Genomic DNA, 22481 nt, shown 5'->3' on the forward strand with positions numbered 1-22481 from the left:
GGAATAAAAGAGTTTGAAAAAATAAAGTAACTTATTTGCTTGATGTACCCTAAAAGATTAGGGCAGCCACTCTTATTGAAGTAATGGGGAACGGTAGCATGGGTGGTTGTATTTTTGTGTTTAAAACTTACACAATAGCGTAGGAATGTTGTACATATTTACTTAGAAGAATATGGTTTGAATAAGTTTGCTTTCCTAAACGACATCTGTCCAAGTGACCTAGCTGGTTGGATTCTTTTTCATAAAATATTAGGTTGCTGACTGTGAAAGTTATTATCACTATAGAAAATTGAGAATTAAGTTAGAAATAAGAAATTTAAATTTCTTAGAACTTATCTTTTAAAATAATACAGTCTTTTCCTCCATATTTATAGTGGTTAGCTTTTCTTTCTATTGGGTATAATTCGTGAGTCTGTACACCACCTTAGATTAACTAGTTCCTCAAAGGCTGTTTTATAATTTCTGGATTTAATTTTATTTTAAGGGAACGTTTCTTAGCTTCTATTTAGGACAGCAGTATTTAAATTAATTAATACTTTCCACTTACACTTAGTCTGATTTATTGAAACTAAGTCCCCAAGTTAAGTTTAAATACTAATATCTTTTACTAGCTTGTATTAAATATATTTAAGGCTGAAAATACCTTTTTGGGGCGGTTTAATAGGATCCATTTCCTATTCAGAAATTTCAAGTTATTTACATTATTTTATTAGTGAAAACACATAAGTGATGAACCAAAAAGAGTTCATCAGTTGTAATATAGTTTTTTTTTAGAATACTGAGTAATATCTTTTTTTAATTGAAATATAGTTGATTTACAGTGTTTCAGGTGTACAGCAAAGTGATTCAGTTATATGTGTATATATATATTCTTTTTCAGATTCTGTTCCATTGTAGGTCATTACAAGATATTGAATATAGTGTAGTTCTCATTCTTATGGCTAGTGCATTTTCTTTGTATGCAGAATAGATTACCCAGTGAACATCCCCCGAAGTACAAGGTGATAAAGGGGTTTTTGGGGGGGGGTTGGCATTCTTTTGATAATGATAGAATATATGTTTGATCATTTGAGTTTAGAGACAATGGGAAAGCATTTAATAATGATTATTTATACATTCGCTGAAGTGCTTTAACCTTCCTTTGATGCTATTTTTTGTTAAGCACATTTTCCTATGAACTGTTTGTAGTTGCACACACCATGTCAGTGCCTGCTGGTTGTTCCTCCTGTGAAGTATCCGTTCTTTTATATACAGAGATTTATGAAAGAGTTCATGGTGTGGATGATCAGAAACCCAACAGGACTCATTTTCATATAATTTAGTGCCAGTTGAACACTCTGGGTGCTGGTTGTTGCTGGGACCTGTTTTTGACTCTGTTGAACCTTTACTGGCTGTGGTTTGTCTGGCCATCACATGACTTCTCTGAAAATTCCCCCTCCCCTTCATTTCCAGTAAACTGTTTGAGTAGGAGTGAGTCAGAGTGAAACCAGCTTCCCTGTAACCACAGGGCTTGTTAAAGAATTTGTCAACGTGGACTCTAGAGGGTTTGCATTAAGCTTTGCAGTAACTGCTATGGTTTGTGTTGCGTCAGGAGTTCCACAGAAAAGCTTCCTGTTCTCAAGATCTCTTGCTTGTTTGCAAAGGGTTAAACTGATCAACTTTACCATAATGAACATTAGAGACACATGTTAAACACATTTATTTATCACTTAAAGGCTGTGTCAAAGCTACCAAGGCTTATTGTAGTTTCTCTTTTCAGAATCACCCAACCACACCCAACAACGTTAAGTTTTTGAAAAGGCAGGCCTGCTAGATCTTCTTTCAGAGCTGGCTCATAATTTTACCACAAAGTGCCATCGAGATTAAGCAATTTTAAGTGTCTCTTTTGAAGGATTCTGTTGCAAGATATTGCAACTACTAGCACAGTTAGCTTTTTGTACACAAAGGTCACTTACTTGCATTTGGTTCAACAAGAAAAGGTAGCACTTAAAATAGTTCTGTAGTTGTAGTTTCTAAGCACACTTAGCATGAATTATGACGGAATTCTTAATACCTCATTTTATTTGCTTTCTCAGGAAGATTTCACTTTATTTTGAATTCTTCTCTTGCCCCTCCACTCCCAGACTTTTAATCTTTCTTCATTTTCTGACTCTTCTCATTTTCTTTAACCCATTCTTATAGTAGTATTAACAGGAAAGAGAGTCGCAATTTGATTCAAACTGCCAAATAAATGGCCACTGGGAAACTTGTCTGCTCGTCGTGCACTCCTGAACCCGTTTATTTTTACACGTTCGTTTCTGTATTTAACCATGTCATCTTGGCCAGACTTTTATTTTAAAAATAAATTTAAAGATTACATTTAAACTTAACCTCCTAAAAATCATTTTTATTCTGCTTACCTTTTTTGTAACAAAATAAATTTAGGGAAAAGAACATGGTAGAAAATTTTGAGCTAATTATTCCTCACAGGAAAGAATACTGCAGAATAATGGAAGTTTAAAATTGTTTATATTCTAACAATGTTCACGAGCTCTCAGTGATCAAATTAAAATAGAAGAGAAACATTAGTTTTGATGAAGAAGCATTCTAATTTAAATTAGATGATTTAAAAATGAAAATAAGAGGTTAATACAGTCATTTACAAAGCGCAATAAGTAATAAATGTTTAAGATTTTTCTTGTTAGTTTGCTTTAGACATTGGAGAAAAATATAGTTTTGTTTTATGTCTGCTTCATTCTTCTCATTTGCACACCTGTTTACAGCTATGGGGTGGAGGGGATAAGCATTAGACAGGCATTAGGTTACCTTTGTTAAACTAATTTAAAGATTTTACTCAGGTTTGTGTTTCAAACACCTTTTGTAAAATGCCTTTAGAAAGGCGCCTTTCATTGAATCTTAGACCAACAGACTGTATGTATGCTATGCTTTTGCTCGAGTTTGCAAATCAGTAACACACTAAATACACATCCACCCTCTGTTGTAACTGCTGAATGCTCCTAGGGATCCTGGCCTGAGATCAGAGTTAGTGCAAGACATTGACAGCAGAGTAACTATTATGCTCATTTCCTATTACAAAAGGTGTTTTTGTTTCTAATTCGTCAAGGTTCTTGGTTTGTCGTAACAGATAGGCAGTTCTTTCTTGCTGAGTATTTAAGAAAATTTCTCTTGGTAGAGTGTTCTTCCCATTTTCCTGTCTTGGGCCTCACCATGTAACAAACATGACTATCGTGCTTTTAAACTAAAGGGCTATGTAGAAACACCAGGAAGTAGGCATGGTAATTAATACAGTGCTCCCCTCAAAAGTAGGCATGTACTCTAGACTTCCTTGTGCACTTTCCCTGATAAGGGTCTGCATCCATTAATTTATCAAAACTTGTAAAAATTTATTTTTACTACTTCTTGAGGTAAAGACTTCAGTAAGTTCATAGGCTGTTATTTAAAGCCATGCTTCCATTTGTTTGTTTTAAATTTGCCTCTTTCACGTTATAAAGGGCGCTACCCTCATTCTAGTATTGTAAGATATTTTTTAAACACTTTTCCTTTCCTCTTTACATAACTTTATAGATTTTAATCAGTTACCTTTTCAGCCTTTCTAAAAAAATAATCATTTACTTTTTATATCTAATAACCCCAAGCTCTTTGATCATTTTAATTCGTGCTCCCCCCATGGATCTTTATCTAATCCTTTTACATTTTTTCTGACATGAAGTTGTCAGAACTGCATATGATTTTTCAGGGACAACTACACTACTGTACTTGTGTTTTTTCAGATTTCTACAACCACAGTCCTCTTTGGCAATGCATTTTGCTGATGTTTTTAATAAATTGTTTACTTCATGTTTACTTCAATAAACTGTTTACTTGGGAGACCACTCCCAGTTCCCTTTCCTTTGTTCATAACTGGAAACTTTTATAACCCATCACTTTATCTATCTATATATATATATCTATATCTATATCTATATATTTTTTTTAGCCACGTTGCGTGGCTTGCAGGATCTTAGCTCCCTGACCAGGAATCGAACCCAGGTTCTCAGCAGTGAAAGCAGTGTCCTAATCACTGGACTGCCAGGGAATTCCCCATCATTTTACATTTAAATAATTTTTCCCTAAATGTGTTATCTTACTGTTATCCACTTTGAAACTTACCTTCCACGTTTCCTTTTTCTCTCTCAAGTTTACATGATCTTTAAATATATTGCCATGATTTTGGCACTTTATAATTTTAATTTCATCTGTAGGTTTAGAACTTAAACTCTGTTCCTTTTTTCAAGACCATTTATAAACTTGTTAAGTGGGATGAATGGGTCTATCTTAGGAAAGAATCCCACTATTTACATTTCTCATCATAGAGATGATCCCATTTATCTTTATCCTTTGTTTTCGGTCTCTTAAGTTTCCTGTCCCTGACAATTTTGTAAATTCTGTACTGACCTAGTTTTCATAGCTTTGCATGTCTGAGTTCATCTCAACCATTTTTACTTTTTTCCCCCTTTTTTTCGTTCACAGTATTATTGTTTTTACGTACACAGTAGATTGTCATATGCTTTTTGTTTAAATTCCAGTTTTAATCTGGAAATAAAAGTTATTCATTAGTTACTTACAACCAAAATACAATCAATTATAAATGCTAAAAATGAAGGGTGATTTTTTTCCCCCCTAGCATCAACTAAGATTTGGTAAATACCCTTTCTGGTGAGACATGAGAAGATCACATGAGGAGATATTGGCTTCAGACAGGAAAAAAGAGAGAAGAAAAGAAAAATGCATTACTTGTGTAATGTGTCATTTCTAATAAATCTTGCATACTCAGACATTTTCCCTGAGTGTCTAGAGCGCTGTTGTTCTTCTTGGGCTACAGTGTTCGTTGTTATTTCAAGTAGAGGCCAGGCAGGCACTGATAGGAGTGGATGCCGGCCTGCCTGCCTTCCTAAGAATTACCATATGGTTTCTTTTCAACAGAAAGCTAAGCAGGGATAGAGGGAGGAAAAGGAAGCAGCAGATACTGGCTGGTTTTACTGCTGGTAGCTTGGACTGTGAAAAGGAGGAAAAAAACTCTGTGTAGTTATCTGGAACTTCCAAAAATACTGCTCTACTTTTTATCTGAAAATGTTAGCAAATGCTGATGGTCAGACCCTGAGAAAGTCTCCTGAAACCTTATTTCTTCCATCTCTTCTTTGCTTCTAGACTACCCAAGAGATATTTTATGTCTAATAGATGATTTGTGAGTTTTACGGTTAGTAATCATGGTGAGGTGACCATTACAGATGTAAATAACTAAAGAATTTCCTCTTATTTCCTGGAGACAAGAATATGTTGATTAAGAACTAGCATTCATGTGTAGTAATCTCATCCATCCTTACCCTCTTGTCATGGAGTATTTGGTAAACTACTTGGTTGCACTGCAAGGCAGATTTGATAAATTTTCAATTCTTAATGCATTTCCTTCCTTTCCTCCTTCCTGCTTTATAGCCCTCTTCCTTCCTTGATATTAACATGTTGCTCTTCTCTTTTTGAAATTAGAAACAAAACAAAACAAAAGCCTGTTATCCCCTCAACTTGTGATGTTGCCCTAGAACTGAGCTCACATAGTGTCTAAAAATTCTGACAAGGTATTTTATTTCATTGGTTCTCAGGGTTTCTTTCTTGATAGTAATGTCAAGTAATACCAGTCTAAACAATTTTGTCCCATAATCAGTTTTGTCTCTTAATTATCATGGTGATAGATATTATTATCATCATTTTGCAGAAAAAATGAAGAAACTGTGGCTCAGGGAAGTTTGAAAACAACAAAGTTGGTGCTCTATCGTTTGATGTTGCAGTAAATCTGTAGAACTGGTGTTCTTATATTGTTTCTCTTTTTCATGCTTTCCTTTTCATTTTTTCAGTTTCCGTTTCAAACTCAGTAGGTTTCCTGAGTCATCTCTTTCCCCATCTCTACCAATTGCAACCCACCCACCATCCCCATATACACACTAGATTATTTATTTATCTCTCAAGAGAAAAAACTTGCTGGAACAGTCTTCCTCTACATTCTTAGCCTGGCTTATTCCCTCACCTCCTTTAGGTTTTTAATCAAATGTTACCTTTTCTGTCAGGCCTTCTCCAACCATCGTATTTAAAATTACAACTTGCGTGCCACTCCATTTTGTAGTTTTTGTCTCCTCCCATTAAACTGTAAGCTCCATGAGGATCCAGATTATCAGTTTGATTCAGTGTTGTATCCGTTGCTCCTGTAATAGCATTTGGCATTGTAGTAAACACTTGCTAAACGTTTATAGAATTAATGGTCAAACCACAATGTCCTCATCTTTATATTCTTTATCACCATGCATGCATATACCATATATATATGGTAGTTACCAGCTTTTTTGGGTTGAATTTAATTGCTTTTAAATAAGAATTTTGGTTCTAATTTTGTCTTCTAAAATTCTGTATGGGTAAAAACTGTATGTAGTTTTCCCAAAACTCAGTACTTAAAGCTTTTCTTTTCCTCCTCTTTTCATGGTTGAATTTATTCAGTCTTCATATGTTTGAGTTATCAAAGCTACTAATTACCACAGACAGACTCATTAGAACCATCTGTAGGAAAGTAAAAAGGTTTAGATTTTTTTTCAATTGAGATTTATTATCAACTGGCAACATGGAAACAATATGAAGAGTAATTTATGTTACAACCACTTTTGAAAAGTGTTTGGCACTGTCTACATAAACATACCCTACGATCTAGCAGTTCCATTTTGTAGATTTATACCTAGAAGAAAGATGCTCCAGAAGACTTGACAAGAGTAGTCATAGCAGCATTATTTGTAATAACCCCAAACTAGAAACAACCCTAATGTCCACCAACAGTAGAATAAATAAATTGTGGTATATTCATACAAAGGCAGCAAATTGATTATTGCCACGTGCAACAGCAGGAGTGAATCACATGGACATAATGTTGACCTACAGAAGCCAGAAATAAAAGAGGACCTACTGTATAATTCCATTTATATAAAGTTCAAAAATAGGCAAGCTACATTTATAGTAATAGAAGTCAATGATAGTGGTTATTTTGGGAGAAGAAGTAATTACTAGTAGTGCCACCAGTGGGGTTTCTGGAGTTCTGGTAATGTTCTGTATCTGGATCTCGGTGGTAGTTACATGGGTGTGTTCATTGTAAAATTTCACCAAGATGTATATTTTAGATTTATGTACATTACTGTGTATCTGCTGTACAGCTAAAAAAAAAAATAGTTTTACCACCCTCCCACCAAAGTAGATTTGGTAATAAATATACGAGTACATGTAGAAATTCATTTAATTATATAGCTGATATAGCTGATATCTTTCTATTTTAGGCACAACTCTCTGAAATGTGTGTCACTCATGGACCTTTATTTTTTACTATACCCCATGTTACAGACTACATTGATTGTACTTAGGGCCTATGCGTGTGTAACTGAAATAATGTTTTGTGAAACAGTATTTACTTGTATCACATGTACTGATCTCACATTTTTATTCTGTTCATTAAAAAGATGCTATTTGTGACCAACTAAATTTTCACAATATGCAGTCTAATAAAACCATACTAAATAATAGAAATGTATAAATATGAACAGGAGCAAAATCTGAATTTTCAGATTTCTAGATGGATCAGGTTTTTAGTACGTATTAAATTTAGCTAGTTGCCAAAACAAATGGTTCTTACTATTTCAAAAAATACACAGATCTTCTGTGTTCATTTTTAGACATGACTTCATAGATTTTGATTAATGTGTGATTTGATTTTTATATGTATATGTTTTATGTGCAATCCCCCCTTTTTCAAAGGGGAAAAGATGGTGTTTATGTTCTTCAATTTTATTTTTAATGTGTCAGAGAGAAGGAAACCATATCCCATTTTTAGATAATGACAAAAGCAAGCAATAGATAATTCTAGCTAGAAAATCCAATACTGTTTTATAATCATTATTTTTAACTTCCTAAAAAGTAGTGTACCGGATGGGATATGAAGACAATAAAACAAATGTTTACTCGTTACACATTGGAGTACACAGATTTCTCGTATTTGTTATTTACAGTTTTGATTTTTGCCCCATCTGTGAACCATCTAAGGAACCATTAGTTCCTTATTGTTTTTTTTCCTTCTTTTTAACTGCTGAATCCTTATTTTTCTTAATTGAGATAAATTGACATCTAACATTGTATTAGTTTTAGATGTACAACATAATGATTTGATGTATGTATATACTGCAAAATTATTACCACAATAAGTTTAGTTAACATCCATCACCACATATTGTTACAAATTTTTTTTCTTGTGATGAGAACTTTTAAGATCTCTCTTAACTTTCAAATATACAGTACAGTCCTGTTAATCAGAATCACCATGCTGTACATTACATCCCCAGAACTTATTTATCTTTTAACTGGAAGTTTGTATCTTTTGACCACCTATGCCCGTATCACCCATCCTCCCTCCATCTGCCTCTGGCAGTCACCAACCTGGTTTTCTGTATGTATGATCTCAGGGTTTTTTTTTTAGATTGCACATATAAAGTGAGATCATATAGTATTTGTCTTTCTCTGACTTATTTGACTTAACATAATGCCGTCGAAATCTATCCATGTTGTTGCAGATGGCAAGATTTCCTTCTTTTTTATGACTGAATAATATTACAATGTGTGTCTTTCTATCTTTATGTATATATCCCACATTTTCTTTATTCATCATCAATAGACACTTAGGTTCTTTCCATGTCTTGGCTATTGTAAGTAATAATATTTCAATAAACCTGGGCGGGGGGTGTTGCAGATATTTTTTCAAGATAGTGATTTCATTTCTTTTGGACCAAAACCCAGAAGTGAAATTGTTGGGTCATATGGTAGTTCTAATTTTAATTTTTCGAGTACCCTTCATACTGGCTGTACCCATTCCCACCAACAGTGCACGTCTTTTTCTCCTCAGCTTTGCCAACATTTGTTATCTCTCTTTTTATTTTATTTTATTTTATTTTATTTATTTATTTATTTATTTTTTTTTTTTGCGGTACGCGGGCCTCTCACTGCTGTGGCCTCTCCCGTTGCAGAGCACAGGCTCCAGACGCGCAGGCTCAGCGGCCATGGCTCACGGGCCCAGCCGCTCCGCGGCATGTGGGGTCCTCCCGGACCGGGGCACGAACCCGTGTCCCCTGCATCGGCAGGCGGACTCTCAACCACTGCGCCACCAGGGAAGCCCTTTTTTTAGTTTTTAATGTTTATTTATTTTTGGCTGCGTCACATCTTAATTGCGGCACACAAGATCTTTCATTGCAGTGCACGGGCTCTTCGTTGCGGTGTGCGGGCTTTTCTCTAGTTGCGGCATGCAGGCTCCACAGTGCATGGCTTTGTAGTTGCCGCACGCGGACTTAGTTGCCCCGCGGCATGTGGGATATTAGTTCCCTGACCAGGGCTTGAACCCGCGTCCCCTGCATTGAAAGGTGGAATCTTAACCACTGGACCACCAGGGAAATCCGAACACTTGTTATCGCTTGTCTGTTCTATGATAGCCATTCTAATAGTTGTGAGGTGATATCTCATTATGGTTTTGATTTCCCTGATGATTAGTGTTGTTGAGCACCTTTTCATGTACCTGTTTGCCATATGTGCATCTTTTTGGAAAAATATCTGTTCATATCCTCTACCTATTTTTTAATCAGATTTTCTTCTATTGAATTGTGTGAGTTCCCTATTTATTTTGGATATTAACCCCTTGTTAGATACATGGTTTGCAAAAATTTTCTTCCAGTTGTTATGTTGCGTTTTCATGTTGTTGATGGTTTCCTTTGCTGTACAAAGCTTTTTAATTTGATGTAATCCTACTTGTTTATTTTTGGTTTTGTTGCCTTTGCTTTGGTGTCATATCCAAAAATCATTGCTAAGACCAAAGTCAAGGGGCTTACCCCCTATGTTTTCTTCTAGGAGTTTTATGGTTTCAGATCATATGTTCTAGTGTTTAATCCATCTTGAATTGATTTTTGTGTGTGGTGTAAGATAGGGGTCCAGTTTGATTCTTTTGCATGTGGCTATCTAATTTTTTTCATCACTGTTTATTGAAGAGACTATTCTTTCCCCATTGTATATATATATATATATTTTTGGCAGTACACGGGCCTCTCACTGCTGTGGCCTCTCCCATTGCAGAGCACAGGCTCCAGACATGCAGGCCCAGCAGCCTAGCCGCTCCACGGCATGTGGGATCCTCCCGGACCGGGGCACAAACCCATGTCCCCTGCATTGGCAGGCGGACTCTCAACCACTGGGCCACCAGGGAAGCCCCACCCCATTGTATATTCTTGGCTCCTTTGTCATAAATTAATATTTCATATATGTGAGGGTTTATTTCTGGGCTCTCTATTCTTTTCCATTGATCTATGTGTCAGTTTTTAAGCCAGTATCATACAGTTTTGATTACTGTAGCTTTATAATACAGTTTGGAATCAGAAAGCATGATGGCCCCAGCTTTGTTCATCTTTACTAAGAGTGCTTTGGCTATTCTGGGTCTTCTGTCATTCCATACAGATTTGGGGATTGTTTGTTCTATTTCTGTGACAAATGCCATTGGAATTTTGTTTGAGATTGCATTGAATCTGTAGATTGTTTTGAGTAGTATGGACACTCTAACAATATTCTTCCAACCCATGAGCATATAATGTCTTTCCATTTATTTGTGTCTTCTTCAATTTCTTTCCTCAGTGTCTTATAGCTTTCAGTGTGCAGGTTTTTTATCTCCTTGGTTAAATGTATTCCCAGGTATTTTATTCTTTTTTGGTGCAATTGTAAATGCAAATGTTTTCTTAATTTCTCTTTCTGATAGTTCATTATTAGTGTATAGAAACACAATAGATTTTTTTTTGGCTGCATTGGGTCTTTTTTTGCAGCACATGGGCTTTCTCTCTAGTTGTGGCGAGCAGGGGCTACTCTTTGTTGTGGTGTGTGGGCTTTTCATTGTGGTGGCTTCTCTTTGTTGCAGAGCATGGGCTCTAGGCATGTGGGTTTCCATAGCTGTGGCACGCGGGCTCTAGAGCACAGGCTCAGTTGTTGTGGCGCACAGGCTTAGTTGCTCTGCAGCATGTGGGATCTTTCCGGAGCAGGGCTCAAACCCATGTCCCCTGTATTGGCAGGCGGATTCTTAACCACTGCGCCACCAGGGAAGTCCCCACAATAGATTTTTGTATATTGATTTTTTATTCTCCAACTTGACTGAATTAGTTGATTAGTTCTAATAGTTTTCTGGTGGAGTTTTTAGGATTTTCTGTATATAACATCAGGTCATCTGCCAACAGAGAGGGTTTTACTTTTTCATTTCCCATTTGAATAAAAATGATAAGAGAGTAAGCATCCTGTCTTCTTCTTAATCTTAGAGGAAAAGCTTTCAGTTTTTCACAAGACTATGATATTAGCTGTGGGCTTGTCATATATGGCCTAATTCCCTCTGGACCCACTTTGTTGAGAATTTGTATGATGATTTTTCCTTTTTTTTTGAGGATTTTTGCATCTGTGTTCATCGGGGATATTGGCCAATAATTTTCTTTACTTGTAGTGTCCTTGTCTGGTTTTGGTTTTGGGGTAATGCTGGCCTCTTAAAATGAATTTGCAAGTGATCCCTCCTCTTCAGTTTTTTGGAAGAGTTTGAGAAGAGTGGTGTTAGTTCTTTAAATATATGGTGGAATTCAGTAGTGAAACCATGTGTTCCTGGACTTTGTTGGGAGATTTTTGATTACTAATTCAATCTCCTTACTAGTAATTAGTCTGTTCAGATTTCTTATTTCTTCATGATTCAGTGTTGGTAGGTTGTAGGTTTCTAGAAATGTATACATTTCTCTAGGTTGTTCAATTTTTCAGCATGTCATTGTTCATAATAGACTCTTATGAATCTTTGTAGTTATATGGTGTCAGTTGTCATATCTCCTCTTTCATTTTTTACTTTATTTATTTAAGCCCCCTTTTTTCTTGGTGAGTCTAGCTAAAGTTTTGTCTAATTTATCTTCTCCAAAAATCATCTTAGTTTCATTGACTTCTTCTATTGTTTTTCTAGTCTATTTCATTTATTTCCACTATGATCTTTGTTATTTCCTTCCTTCCACTAACTTTGGGCTTAGTTTGTGCTTTGTGTTCTAGTTCCTTGAGGTATAAAGTTAGGTTGTTTGAGATCTTGTTCTTAATGTATGCATTTATCACTATGAATATCCCTCTTAGAACTGCTTTTGCTGCATCCCTTAAGCTTTCCTATTTTGTGTTTCCAATTTCATTTGTCTCAAGATATTTTTTTAATTTCACTTTTGAGTTCCTTGACCCATTGGTCGTTCAATAGCATGTTGTTAAATCTTCACACATTTGTGAATTTTCCAATTTTCTTCTTGAAATTGATTTTTAGTTTTATACCACTGTGGCCAGAAGAGATACTTGATATGATTTCAGTCTTCTTAAATTTATTAATACTTGTCTTATGTTCTAATAAATGATCTATCCTGGATAATGTTCCATGTGTGCTAAAGAAGAATGTATATTCTGATGCTTTTGGGTGGCATGTTCTGTAAATGTCTGTTAAGTCCCACTAGTCTTATGTGTCGTTTAAGTCCAATGCTTCCTTATTGATTTTCAGTCTGGTTGATCTATCCATTGGTAAAAGTGGAGTATTGTATTGAAGTCTCCTACTGTTATTGTATTGCTGTCTATTTCTCCTTTTAGATATGTTAATATTACTTTCTTAAAAAAAATATTACTTTCTTATTTTGGTATCTCTTAGTCCACTATAATCTTGTGGGTCTCATGGACACAAGTCCTGTTGACTTTCAAATCTAGATGTTTTGGGGGCCTGTCTATCAGGTGGAAGTCTTAAAAGTTGGGTCATCAGTTGTGGGTTTGTGGGGAGCCAAGCGTTTTGCTCTACAGGAAGAAGATGGGAGTTGTGAGTTCAGAGTGTTCATGGGAGAAGGTGAGTTCAAGAGCTTCTTCCTCTGTTGGCATCCTGAATGAGAACTGTCTAATCTCTTATTAAAAGTTCTAAATCTGTAAATTATTTCTAGAATAAAATTGCTTTCCTGAAATGTGTTTATATGATGTATTCTATTTGCTCTATTATAGAATTCTACCCTAATTTCCAATTTAAATAGGAATTCCAGGGATCATCTCTGATTTAATAATGTAAAAGCTATAAATTGGATATTGAAACTTTCATTTTCAAAAGTAGTTGCACCACTCTGTTCTGATCACTTTTTTTGGTAAATGTATGTGTATTTTGTAATCCAGCATCCTGTAGGTACTGAATTAAAAATTTATAATTAGTTTCTATTGTCACATTCACTTTACTTCGTCAAATTAATATCCCTACTTTATCTTGTAATTCTAGAGTTTGTTTCTTAGCAATCTTCATCTTACAAGTTTGTGTGAGTCCATTATAATTCAAAAAAAGAACAGGGACTTCCCTGGCAGTCCAGTAGTTAAGACTTCGCCTTCCAATGCAGGGGGTGCAGGTTTGATCCCTGATTGGGAAGCTAAGATCCCACGTGGCTCATGGCCAAAAAAGCCAAAAACAGAGAACAGCAGCAATGTTGCAACAAATTCAACAAAGACTTCCAAAAAAATGGTCAACATCAAAAAAACCTTAAAAAAAAAAAAAGAATAGATGATATGTGACTCTTTTGAAATTATACTACATTTAAAGGAGACCTCAAATATGCAATATTAAAAACATCAGTTACATTAATGATATTGTTGAGGATGTCAACACTAAACTAAACTATTTTGTTCACTTTGAATTTAATAAATTAATGCTCTATATCTTTCTGTGAAAATAGCTCATAAAGAGTCCTGATAACAGGTAGGAAATTGCAGTTAGGAAACATTTTATTCTGTTTTGTTTTGTTTTGTTTGCGGTACGCGGGCCTCTCACTGTTGTGGCTTCTCCTGTTGCGGAGCACAGGCTCTGGACGTGCAGGCTCAGCGGCCATTGCTCACAGGCCCAGCCGCTCCGCGGCATGTGGGATCTTCCCAGACCAGGGCATGAACCCGTGTCCCCTGCGTCGGCAGGCGAACTCTCAAACACTGTGCCACCAGGGAAGCCCTTTATTCTGTTTTTAAGAGGAGAAAGATTTAAAAATTATGAGTTATGTTTCATTGTAGTTTCTGTGAAGATAATAATTAATCGTACCCATTAACTGTGTTCTTTACCATGTGTAAAATATTAGTCATTGTAGAAAATACTTAATTACATGGTTATTAGGATCTTAACAAGTTAATATTTCAAACTGATTGTCCATGATGCTGAAACAGCTTACAACATTAAGTCATCATTACTATTTAGCTCCATTTCTGGTTAATAGAGAATAATATGACACAACATATTTGACTGGGACACAGGAATTAACAAGTCATTTTTAGATGCCAAAAGAACTTCACAAATACAGTAGATATTAACACAAATTCCTCTTATACACAAGAAATTATTGAAACAGTTGCTCTGTGGTTTTTAGTATTGACCCTGCAGCCACTTCAGTGTCAAACCCAAGAAGAGCAATAGCTCAGCAGAAGTTTTAACATAGGGAATTCCCTGGTGGTCCATTGGTTAGGATTCCAGGCTTTCAGTGCCAGGGGCCTAGGTTCAATCCCTAGTCGGGGAACTAAGATACCGCAAGCCACACGGCACAGCCAAAAAAAATAAAAATAAGATAAAATCCTTTAAAATATATATATATTTTAAAGAAAAGAAGTTTTAACATATAACATGTTAAGAAGGCAGTTAATTTATAAAACTGCTGACCAGTTACCTCACACTGATGGTGATAGTTCAGCTCAAACTAACATAAGGTATTAACCGAATACATACTTACCTCCAGTAATAATGCATTCATTTTACATGTTTAGGGATTATCTGTTGCTTTGAAAGAAATCTTGGAATTTAATGTGATCCCTTATCATGAAAATGAAAAGATTTTCTGTTACCATTTGAAGATAAACATTATTTTATATATTTAGATCTAAGTTGACTTCTTCAGTTCAAAAATTAGTATTTTGCAAGCTAATTATTATAATTAGCTGTACAGTTTCTCTTTTCTTAATCTTAAATATATTTCTTAGGAAGACGAAATGTGAAACAAAAGTAGTGCAGGAATATTCATACTTGAAGGCATTGTCTGTTTTTCTTTATTAATCCTTGAAATATCAGTAGTAAGGACTTATTGTAACTTTTCTTCATCTGCCTTCTGTAGTCATTGGAGAAATGTTCCTGGTGTCTCTCATTCTTACTTTCAGAAGCACGATTGGTTACGTACATAATCACTATCAGTAGGAGTGGGAAAGATAATTTTATTTACTTGTATTTTGTTTATTTACTTTTAAAAAGTAGAAAATGATATATGATTACTAGTTGTAAATGCATGCTGCTTATTTAGATAGAGCTAGAGGATGAAACCCCTCTCAGGCACTTAAAATTGTGAAATACTTGAGCGTTGTGAAATGTGAATCCAGCGAAATGAAACTATTAAAAGGAATTTGGTTTTAGTTGTACAGATTTTTTTTTAATGAAGAATGACAATTGAGGAAGTAAGTAATCAGATTGAACTTGCTACACAGTTCCCACAAACGCAAAAAAAGAAAACAATTAAAATGAAATATTAATTTGATATTTAACTTGAATTTTGAATCTCACATATTAATTTGTTAAACTTTTCCTTTAAATTATTGTTGTTTATTATTATTGGCGCACAGTTTTTCTTGGCTAGTTTATTTTATCTGATGGCCTAAAAAGAATAGCAAATTTTGTTTGAAATTGTTCTTTTTAAACTTTAGTAAAAGAAGGGTTTTTTTCCTGTTTTTGTGTGCGTGTGTGTGTGTGTGTGTGTGAGAGAGAGAGAGAGAGTTGTGTTTATTGTCTAATATTATACCTATAGTACATTTTTCTCTCTTTACTTTAAAAGCAAACACAAACAAATATTTTAATGCATAGAAAATGTTAGCTTTACATCATTAGAAAGCTGTCAAATAAATGCAAATAATGAAGAAGTACTGAAGTTGTTTAAAAATAACTTCTAAAATTGCAGAGCAACAAACAAGGAACATATAATTACCTTTAAGATGTAGAACATTTTAGACAATTAAAAAATGATGTTTTTAATAAATGTTAACAAAGCCTTTAAACCCATATCAGTAAGTTTTGAATATGACTTTAAATGTGAAATAAGTTTAAAATAAAAACAACAAAATATAGTTGTGTTTATGAAATCTAAACATGAGTTAATTTACCACTGTAAAGTATTTCAGATTTGGTGCAAATACTAGTGTAATGCTGCCTTGAGTTTGTTTTCATTACTCCGGCAAGGAAAAACATCAAGAAAATTCTTCCTCGAGCTGCATACTCAGCTTCTGTTGGTTTCTTGTGATGAAAGCAACTGTGCAGACTTATTAGCTTAATTTAAATAAACTTTTATGAATTATTAATATATAAATGTAATTTTAATTCCAAGAATATTGTGAAAGACCTGGAAAATAAATTATAGGAAGTGAAAGTAGCATGGTCATGGTGTGTATGTGTGTGTGTGTGTGTGTGTGTAACACATAGTAAGATTTATGAAATCCATTTTCATTAGATGACTTTCAGACTTTTTAAAAAGTAAAACTCCCCATTAAAAAGGCACTTAACTTATTTTCCTTGTAAAATATGCCAGCTAAAAATTAATTAAAAACAAAAGAGTAAAGGGAACTTTCTATTATACTTATTTGGGTAGAGTAACGCTTTTCCTTCAAACAAAGATTCTTGAAGCACCGTTAAGGATAATTGATGATGGGCACCCAGGCATCCGAAAGAACAAGGAGTTTATTTTCATTTTTTTCTTGTCTAATTTCTGTTAAGTAAAGAGATTCTGCCAAGGGATAAAATAGTTCCTTACTTTCAGGATGTTTTAAAAAATATGATTCCTTGAACTTCTCTAGGCTTAAATATTTTTGTTAGTTTGTATGTTAGCTGATCTGCATAATGTTAAACATTTTTTCCTTTATATAAGCCAATTAGTATAATCATACCTCTTTTTCAATTTAAATGTATGGGTGTATGTATCTCTATAATAGAAAAATACCATCAGTTTAAAATGATGACACTATCATAGTCACTTGGTTGAAATAAATATAAGAATCTAAAGCCTTGAAATTAAGATAAAGGAAAACAGGATAGCATACCTTTTATATACAACACCTTGTTGATCTTGTCTACACTATTTTATGCAAAAAACTAATTTTTTGTAATTTTATATACTGAAGACTGCATAAATGCTGCGATAGAAAAATGTTCCCACATTAGTCTGACTTGGCAAATAGGTTTATAAAAAGTTTTGTTGTCTTTAAAATAAAATTTGTATAGTTTTTGTTTTGTTTTACTTTTTCTTCACAATTGAGTACCATCTTTCACTAAAGTAGATCTGCTATGAAGATATCAAGGGCTGTGAAGGAAGGCGTTTTCCTGAATTTATATTTTTAACTCTTGGGCTATATTAATTAAAATTTCATAACTAATTTATAATATAATAGTATTATTTGGTATTTTTAAAACTCAAAACATTTCTATTCATTATGGCCAGTTTTTATTTAGTGCTCTGATGAATTACAAATTTAGTAATTTGTGACTTATGTAAATTATTCAAGACAATTGGATGTATAGTTTTAAATAAGTTATATAGGAAAACTGATTTCATTATATATTCCTAACCAGTTTTTAAATCAATAAAATCAGTATTTCACTCTTAATGCAGTCAATGTTAATTTAAGAAAAAAATTAAATCTTCAGTTAGAAATATGAAAAAAAATACAGAGAACCTTTTGTAGCAGTAATTTAGTTGTTTAAAAATATTAAATCTGATATATTTTATTTACTAGACGAGTAAGCCTAATCCCAAAAAGAAAAATTCTGTCTTTGAAAATACATTGCAAAATTACAAAATTGCATTGTAGAATTTAGTTAATGATTAACTTTGATAGCCTATATGTTTGAACTTGAAAGTATTTGTATTAACTGTTAATATCTGTTAATATCTCTTTTTTTAATTTATTTTATTTGTTTATTTTTGGCTGTGCTGGGCCTTCGTTGCTGCTCACGGGCTTTCTCTAGTTGTGGTGAGCGGGGGCTACTCTTTGTGGCGGTGCATGGGCCTCTCATCGCAGTGGCCTCTCTTGTTGCTGAACACAGGCTCTAGGCACGTGGGCTTCAGTAGTTATGGCACACAGGCTCAGTAGTTGTGGCTCTTGGGCTCTAGAGCGCAGGCTCAGTAGTCGTGGCGCACGGGCCTAGTTGCTCCCCTGCATGTGGGATCCTCCCAGACAAGGGCTCGAACCCGTGTCCCCTGCATTGACAGGCGGACTCCTAACCATTGTGCCACCAGGGAAGCCCTGTTAATATCTTTTCAAATATATATTATTGGTTTAATTCCTTTGACTTTCTCACCATCCTCAGCAAGTAAGTAGGTGGAAGGTCTTTTTTTTTTTTTAATTTCAGTCTTCACTGTTGTACTTTGATACAGCTGTTCAACATAATATTATGGGTTAAAGTGGTTTTGTGTGTTTGTTTTTTGAATCTACAACTTCTGTTGTGGATTAGGGAAGTGCTTTAAACCCTCTTCCTGGTCTATGAAGGAACGTTCTACCACTTATATTATGACCATTCTATAAGATTGTTGACTATTAGAGTATGTTGAGCTAAAGAGAGAGGAGTGTTCTCTGACGTGAACACTTCTAAAAAGACATTCACACATTAGCTAATATCTTTTAATTGTATCAGTTATTTTCATTGAAATTTTGATTGGAGTATATACCATTTCAAAACCAGAAAACAGGTAAAGTCAAATTTCAGACTGGTACTTTTAAGAAAAAATATATGTAATTACAGCACCCTCATGCTAGAAAAGAAAATCGTGGAAATAAATTGGCCAGCCAAATGCATGTTTCAGCCTGGGAGGTAGAAGAGTGAAATAAAAAGAGCAGTGATTTTAGAGCCTGAAGTATCTACTCTGCCTACACCCGAGAATTATTGAAAGGCTCCAATAAAATGTTTGTGAAAACCGTTTTATATAACTAGCACAAACTGTGTAAATGTAGGATGTTCTTTGTTTTGCGGGGTAATGAATGGTTAGTTATTGCCACATAACTGTTTTTTTTCCATCTTTTGGCCAATGATCAGTAGAGGTGTCTTCATTGGCTATCTTGAAAAATCCTGTGGTTTCCTACCCTGATATTAATGAGGGAGTAAGTCTGATGAGTTAATTAAAGGAAAGAGAAAGAGATATGTGGTAGACTAGCATTTCCAAAAGAATGGGTTGGTTCATGGTTGGTTTATAACATTTTGTTCATCCCTAGCTAATCCAGAGAGAACCCAAAAAATAAAGTAACAGTGTTTTGGCTTATTCTTGAAATGTGATAAAAGTTTATCTTTAAGGATGTGTAGTTAATGTTTTATCAAGATTTTATTTGCATGTTTTTCAGTGCACCCTGCTGTGATTTTTTTTAAATCATTCATCTTATTAAATGAATCAATGATTTCAGATTATGAGACATTTGATATTATAAACTCTGTAAAGAGCCATCTTTCTTTCTTCCTTCTACTTTTCATTAATGTTTTGATATCCTCCTTTTATACAGGACTTCGCCTCCCGGGCTAAACTGGCAGTTCAAAACCTAGTACAGAAGGTTGGATTTTTTGGAATTTTGGCCTGTGCTTCGGTAAGTGAATTGTATTTAAATAGTAGATTTAATGAAGAGTGGCCCCTGCTTGCCACAACTAGAGAAAGCCCTCACACAGAAATGAAGACCCAACACAGCAAAAATTAATTAATTAATTAATAAACTCCTACCCCCAACATCTTCTTTAAAAAAAAAAATAGTAGATTTATATGTCGATCCAATTTGTTTTTAAAAGTACATGACTGGGGCTTCCCTTGGTGGCGCAGTGGTTGAGAGTCTGCCTGGCGATGCAGGGGACGCGGGTTCATTCCCCGGTCCAGGAAGATCCCACATGCTGTGGAGCGGCTAAGCCCGTGAGCCATGGCCGCTGAGAATGTGCCTCTGGAGCCTGTGCTCCGCAGCGGGAGAGGCCACAACAGTGAGAGTCCCGCATACCGCAAAAAAAAAAAAAAAAAAAAAAAAGTACATGACTGAATGAAAAAATAATTATCACTTTTAACAGGTATATAATGTTATTAATCATTCACCTTACTGATCAAATGAGCTGTTTTCTGTTGGATAGGTTTCTATGTTGTTTATTGACTTTCAAGCATTTTATCATACCATGATGACTTCAGACCTAAATGGCTTGATTCAGTAAGAAAAAAGAGACAAAATCCATCTTTCTCATGAAGAATATATAATGAAGTGCATTTAAGCAAATAACAGTGACTTCATTCTTTCCAGAGTTACAGATAGGTAGTCTTTTTCCAAAGCTTCAGGCATTAGTTATAAGGAAGAATTCATATAAAACCTCCTTAAGTGACTTTAACACCTAGCTAGGTAATTGAAACATCTGTGGCAAGGTTAAGGACATCTTTGGCTACAGTGAATTAAGAAGCTATTTGTGTCAAAAACTTAATTAGGACTTCCCTGGTGGCGTGGTGGTTAGGAATCTGCCTGCCAATGCAGGGGACACAGGTTCAAACCCTAGTCCGGGAAGATCCCACATGCCTCAGAGCAACTAAGCCCATGCACTGCAACTACTGAGCCTGCACTCTAGAGCCCACGAGCCACGACTACTGAGCCCACGTGCCACAACTACTGAAGCCCGCGTGCCTAGAGCCCACGCTTCGCAACAAGAGAAGCCACAACAATGAGAATCCCACGCACCACAACAAAGAGTGGCCCCTGCTCTCCGCAACTAGAGAAAGCCTGTATACAGCGATGAAGACCCAGCACAGCCAAAAATAAAAATAAAATTTAAAAAAAGAAAAAAGAAGTTACTAACTGTATATAAAAAAATAACTCTATAAAAAAATAACTCAATGTCTCAAATTGCAGATTTATGAAATTGACATTCCTTGATGAGTTGGTGTTTATCCTGGTCCTTTTCTAATATAATAGATACAGTTACATTTGAAATGGGGTGTTTTGGTCAAAGTTTTCTTTGGTAGTCTGTACACAATTCTTGGTAGTTCAGTGGTAGATTTGACCAGAATAACTAGATGTATCTAGTTGATATGATAAAAGCTTCAATTATAAGTAAAATTCAGAAAATTATTGTCTACTGACCCACAGTTACTTTATCCATTATGTATTAGAACTTGAATATATCCTTGAGTACCCCTTTCCTCACCTTAGCAAAGTAAATGGCCAAAAAGGGAAGACATTTGGTGCCAAAATTTCTAATGTGATATCAACATTCTAGAGATATTCTAAACTATACATGTGCCTCAATTACTATCTTTTGACCCTGGCTATACTAGAAATTTTTGTAATCTAACTTTTCTTTTCAGTGTAGAAGCTCTTTATCACAATATTGATCTCAACTATTTGAGCAATGTGTAGGTATGTTGTAGTGTGACGTAGTGGGATGAGAATTGGTTTTGGAGTCAGGCTTACTTGGGTTCCTAAACCAGGTTTGCCTCTTAGCTATGTAGTCTCAGTGTCAATTTACTCTCCTTGAGCCCTAGTTTTCTAATGTTTAAAATGGGGCAATAGGGACTTCCCTGGTGGTCCACTGTGTAAGACTCCGCACTCCCAATGCAGGGGGCCCGGGTTCGATCCCTGGTCGGGGAACTAGATCCTGCATGTATGCCGCAACTAAAGATCCTGCATGCCACAATGAAGATCCCACGTGCCGCAACTAAGACCCAGTGCAGCCTAAATAAATAAATAATTTTTTTTTTTTTAATGAGTTAGTAAGACACTCATTACAAAGGTTGATGTGAGGATTTAAGATAATATATATGAACTAACACAGTGCCTGGAAGGTGAACTAAGACAGAGCTCAACCATTTTTTATTGTTATTCATCAGCTTTGTATCAACCCCTGACTGCTTGGATGAAGAAGTGAAAGCTGTATTCCCTTTCCTCAAGGATTCTGAAGTCTAGTGAGGGAGACAGTTTAAATACAATAATAAGTGAAAGGTGCTGTGGAAGCCCAGCAGAATAGGATTAAGCTGAGAGGACTAAAGAACGATAATGTCCTTAGTTTAGAAGCTAAGAGAACAGTGTGAGAGCCATGTTGCCTGGGTTGAAATCCTGAAATCATGCTCTGCTGCCATTAATACTGGACAAATTGCTTAATCTGTCTGTCTCACTTTTCCTATAAAATGGATGTAATATCATATAGCATTGTTTTGGGAATTAAGTGAGTTGATGATGTAGAAACCTTAGAAAAGTACCTAACAACTCAATAAAAGTTAGCTTTCATTATTCCTGGGGAAAATACAAGAACCTTTGATTTATTAAAGCAAAAAATATTTATTCTTTGGCACTCATCTATGCCTGTGTCTTCCCTGCTAAAA

General features: G+C 35.0%; 1 protein-coding gene across 2 annotated transcripts in view; it reads left to right on the forward strand.

The window, feature by feature from the left end:
• VMP1 (vacuole membrane protein 1) overlaps positions 1-22481 on the forward strand; it is a 128531-nt gene that overhangs the window by 81929 nt on the left and 24121 nt on the right. For both annotated transcript variants that reach the window (XM_079905408.1, XM_079905407.1), the window contains exon 8: positions 19648-19728. In XM_079905408.1, the coding sequence (XP_079761534.1) occupies positions 19648-19728 (81 nt within the window). The remainder of the gene's footprint in view (positions 1-19647; positions 19729-22481) is intronic.

Source organism: Stenella coeruleoalba (genome assembly GCF_951394435.1).
Source record: "Stenella coeruleoalba genome assembly, chromosome: 19".
Classification (NCBI taxonomy): Eukaryota; Metazoa; Chordata; class Mammalia; order Artiodactyla; family Delphinidae; genus Stenella; species Stenella coeruleoalba.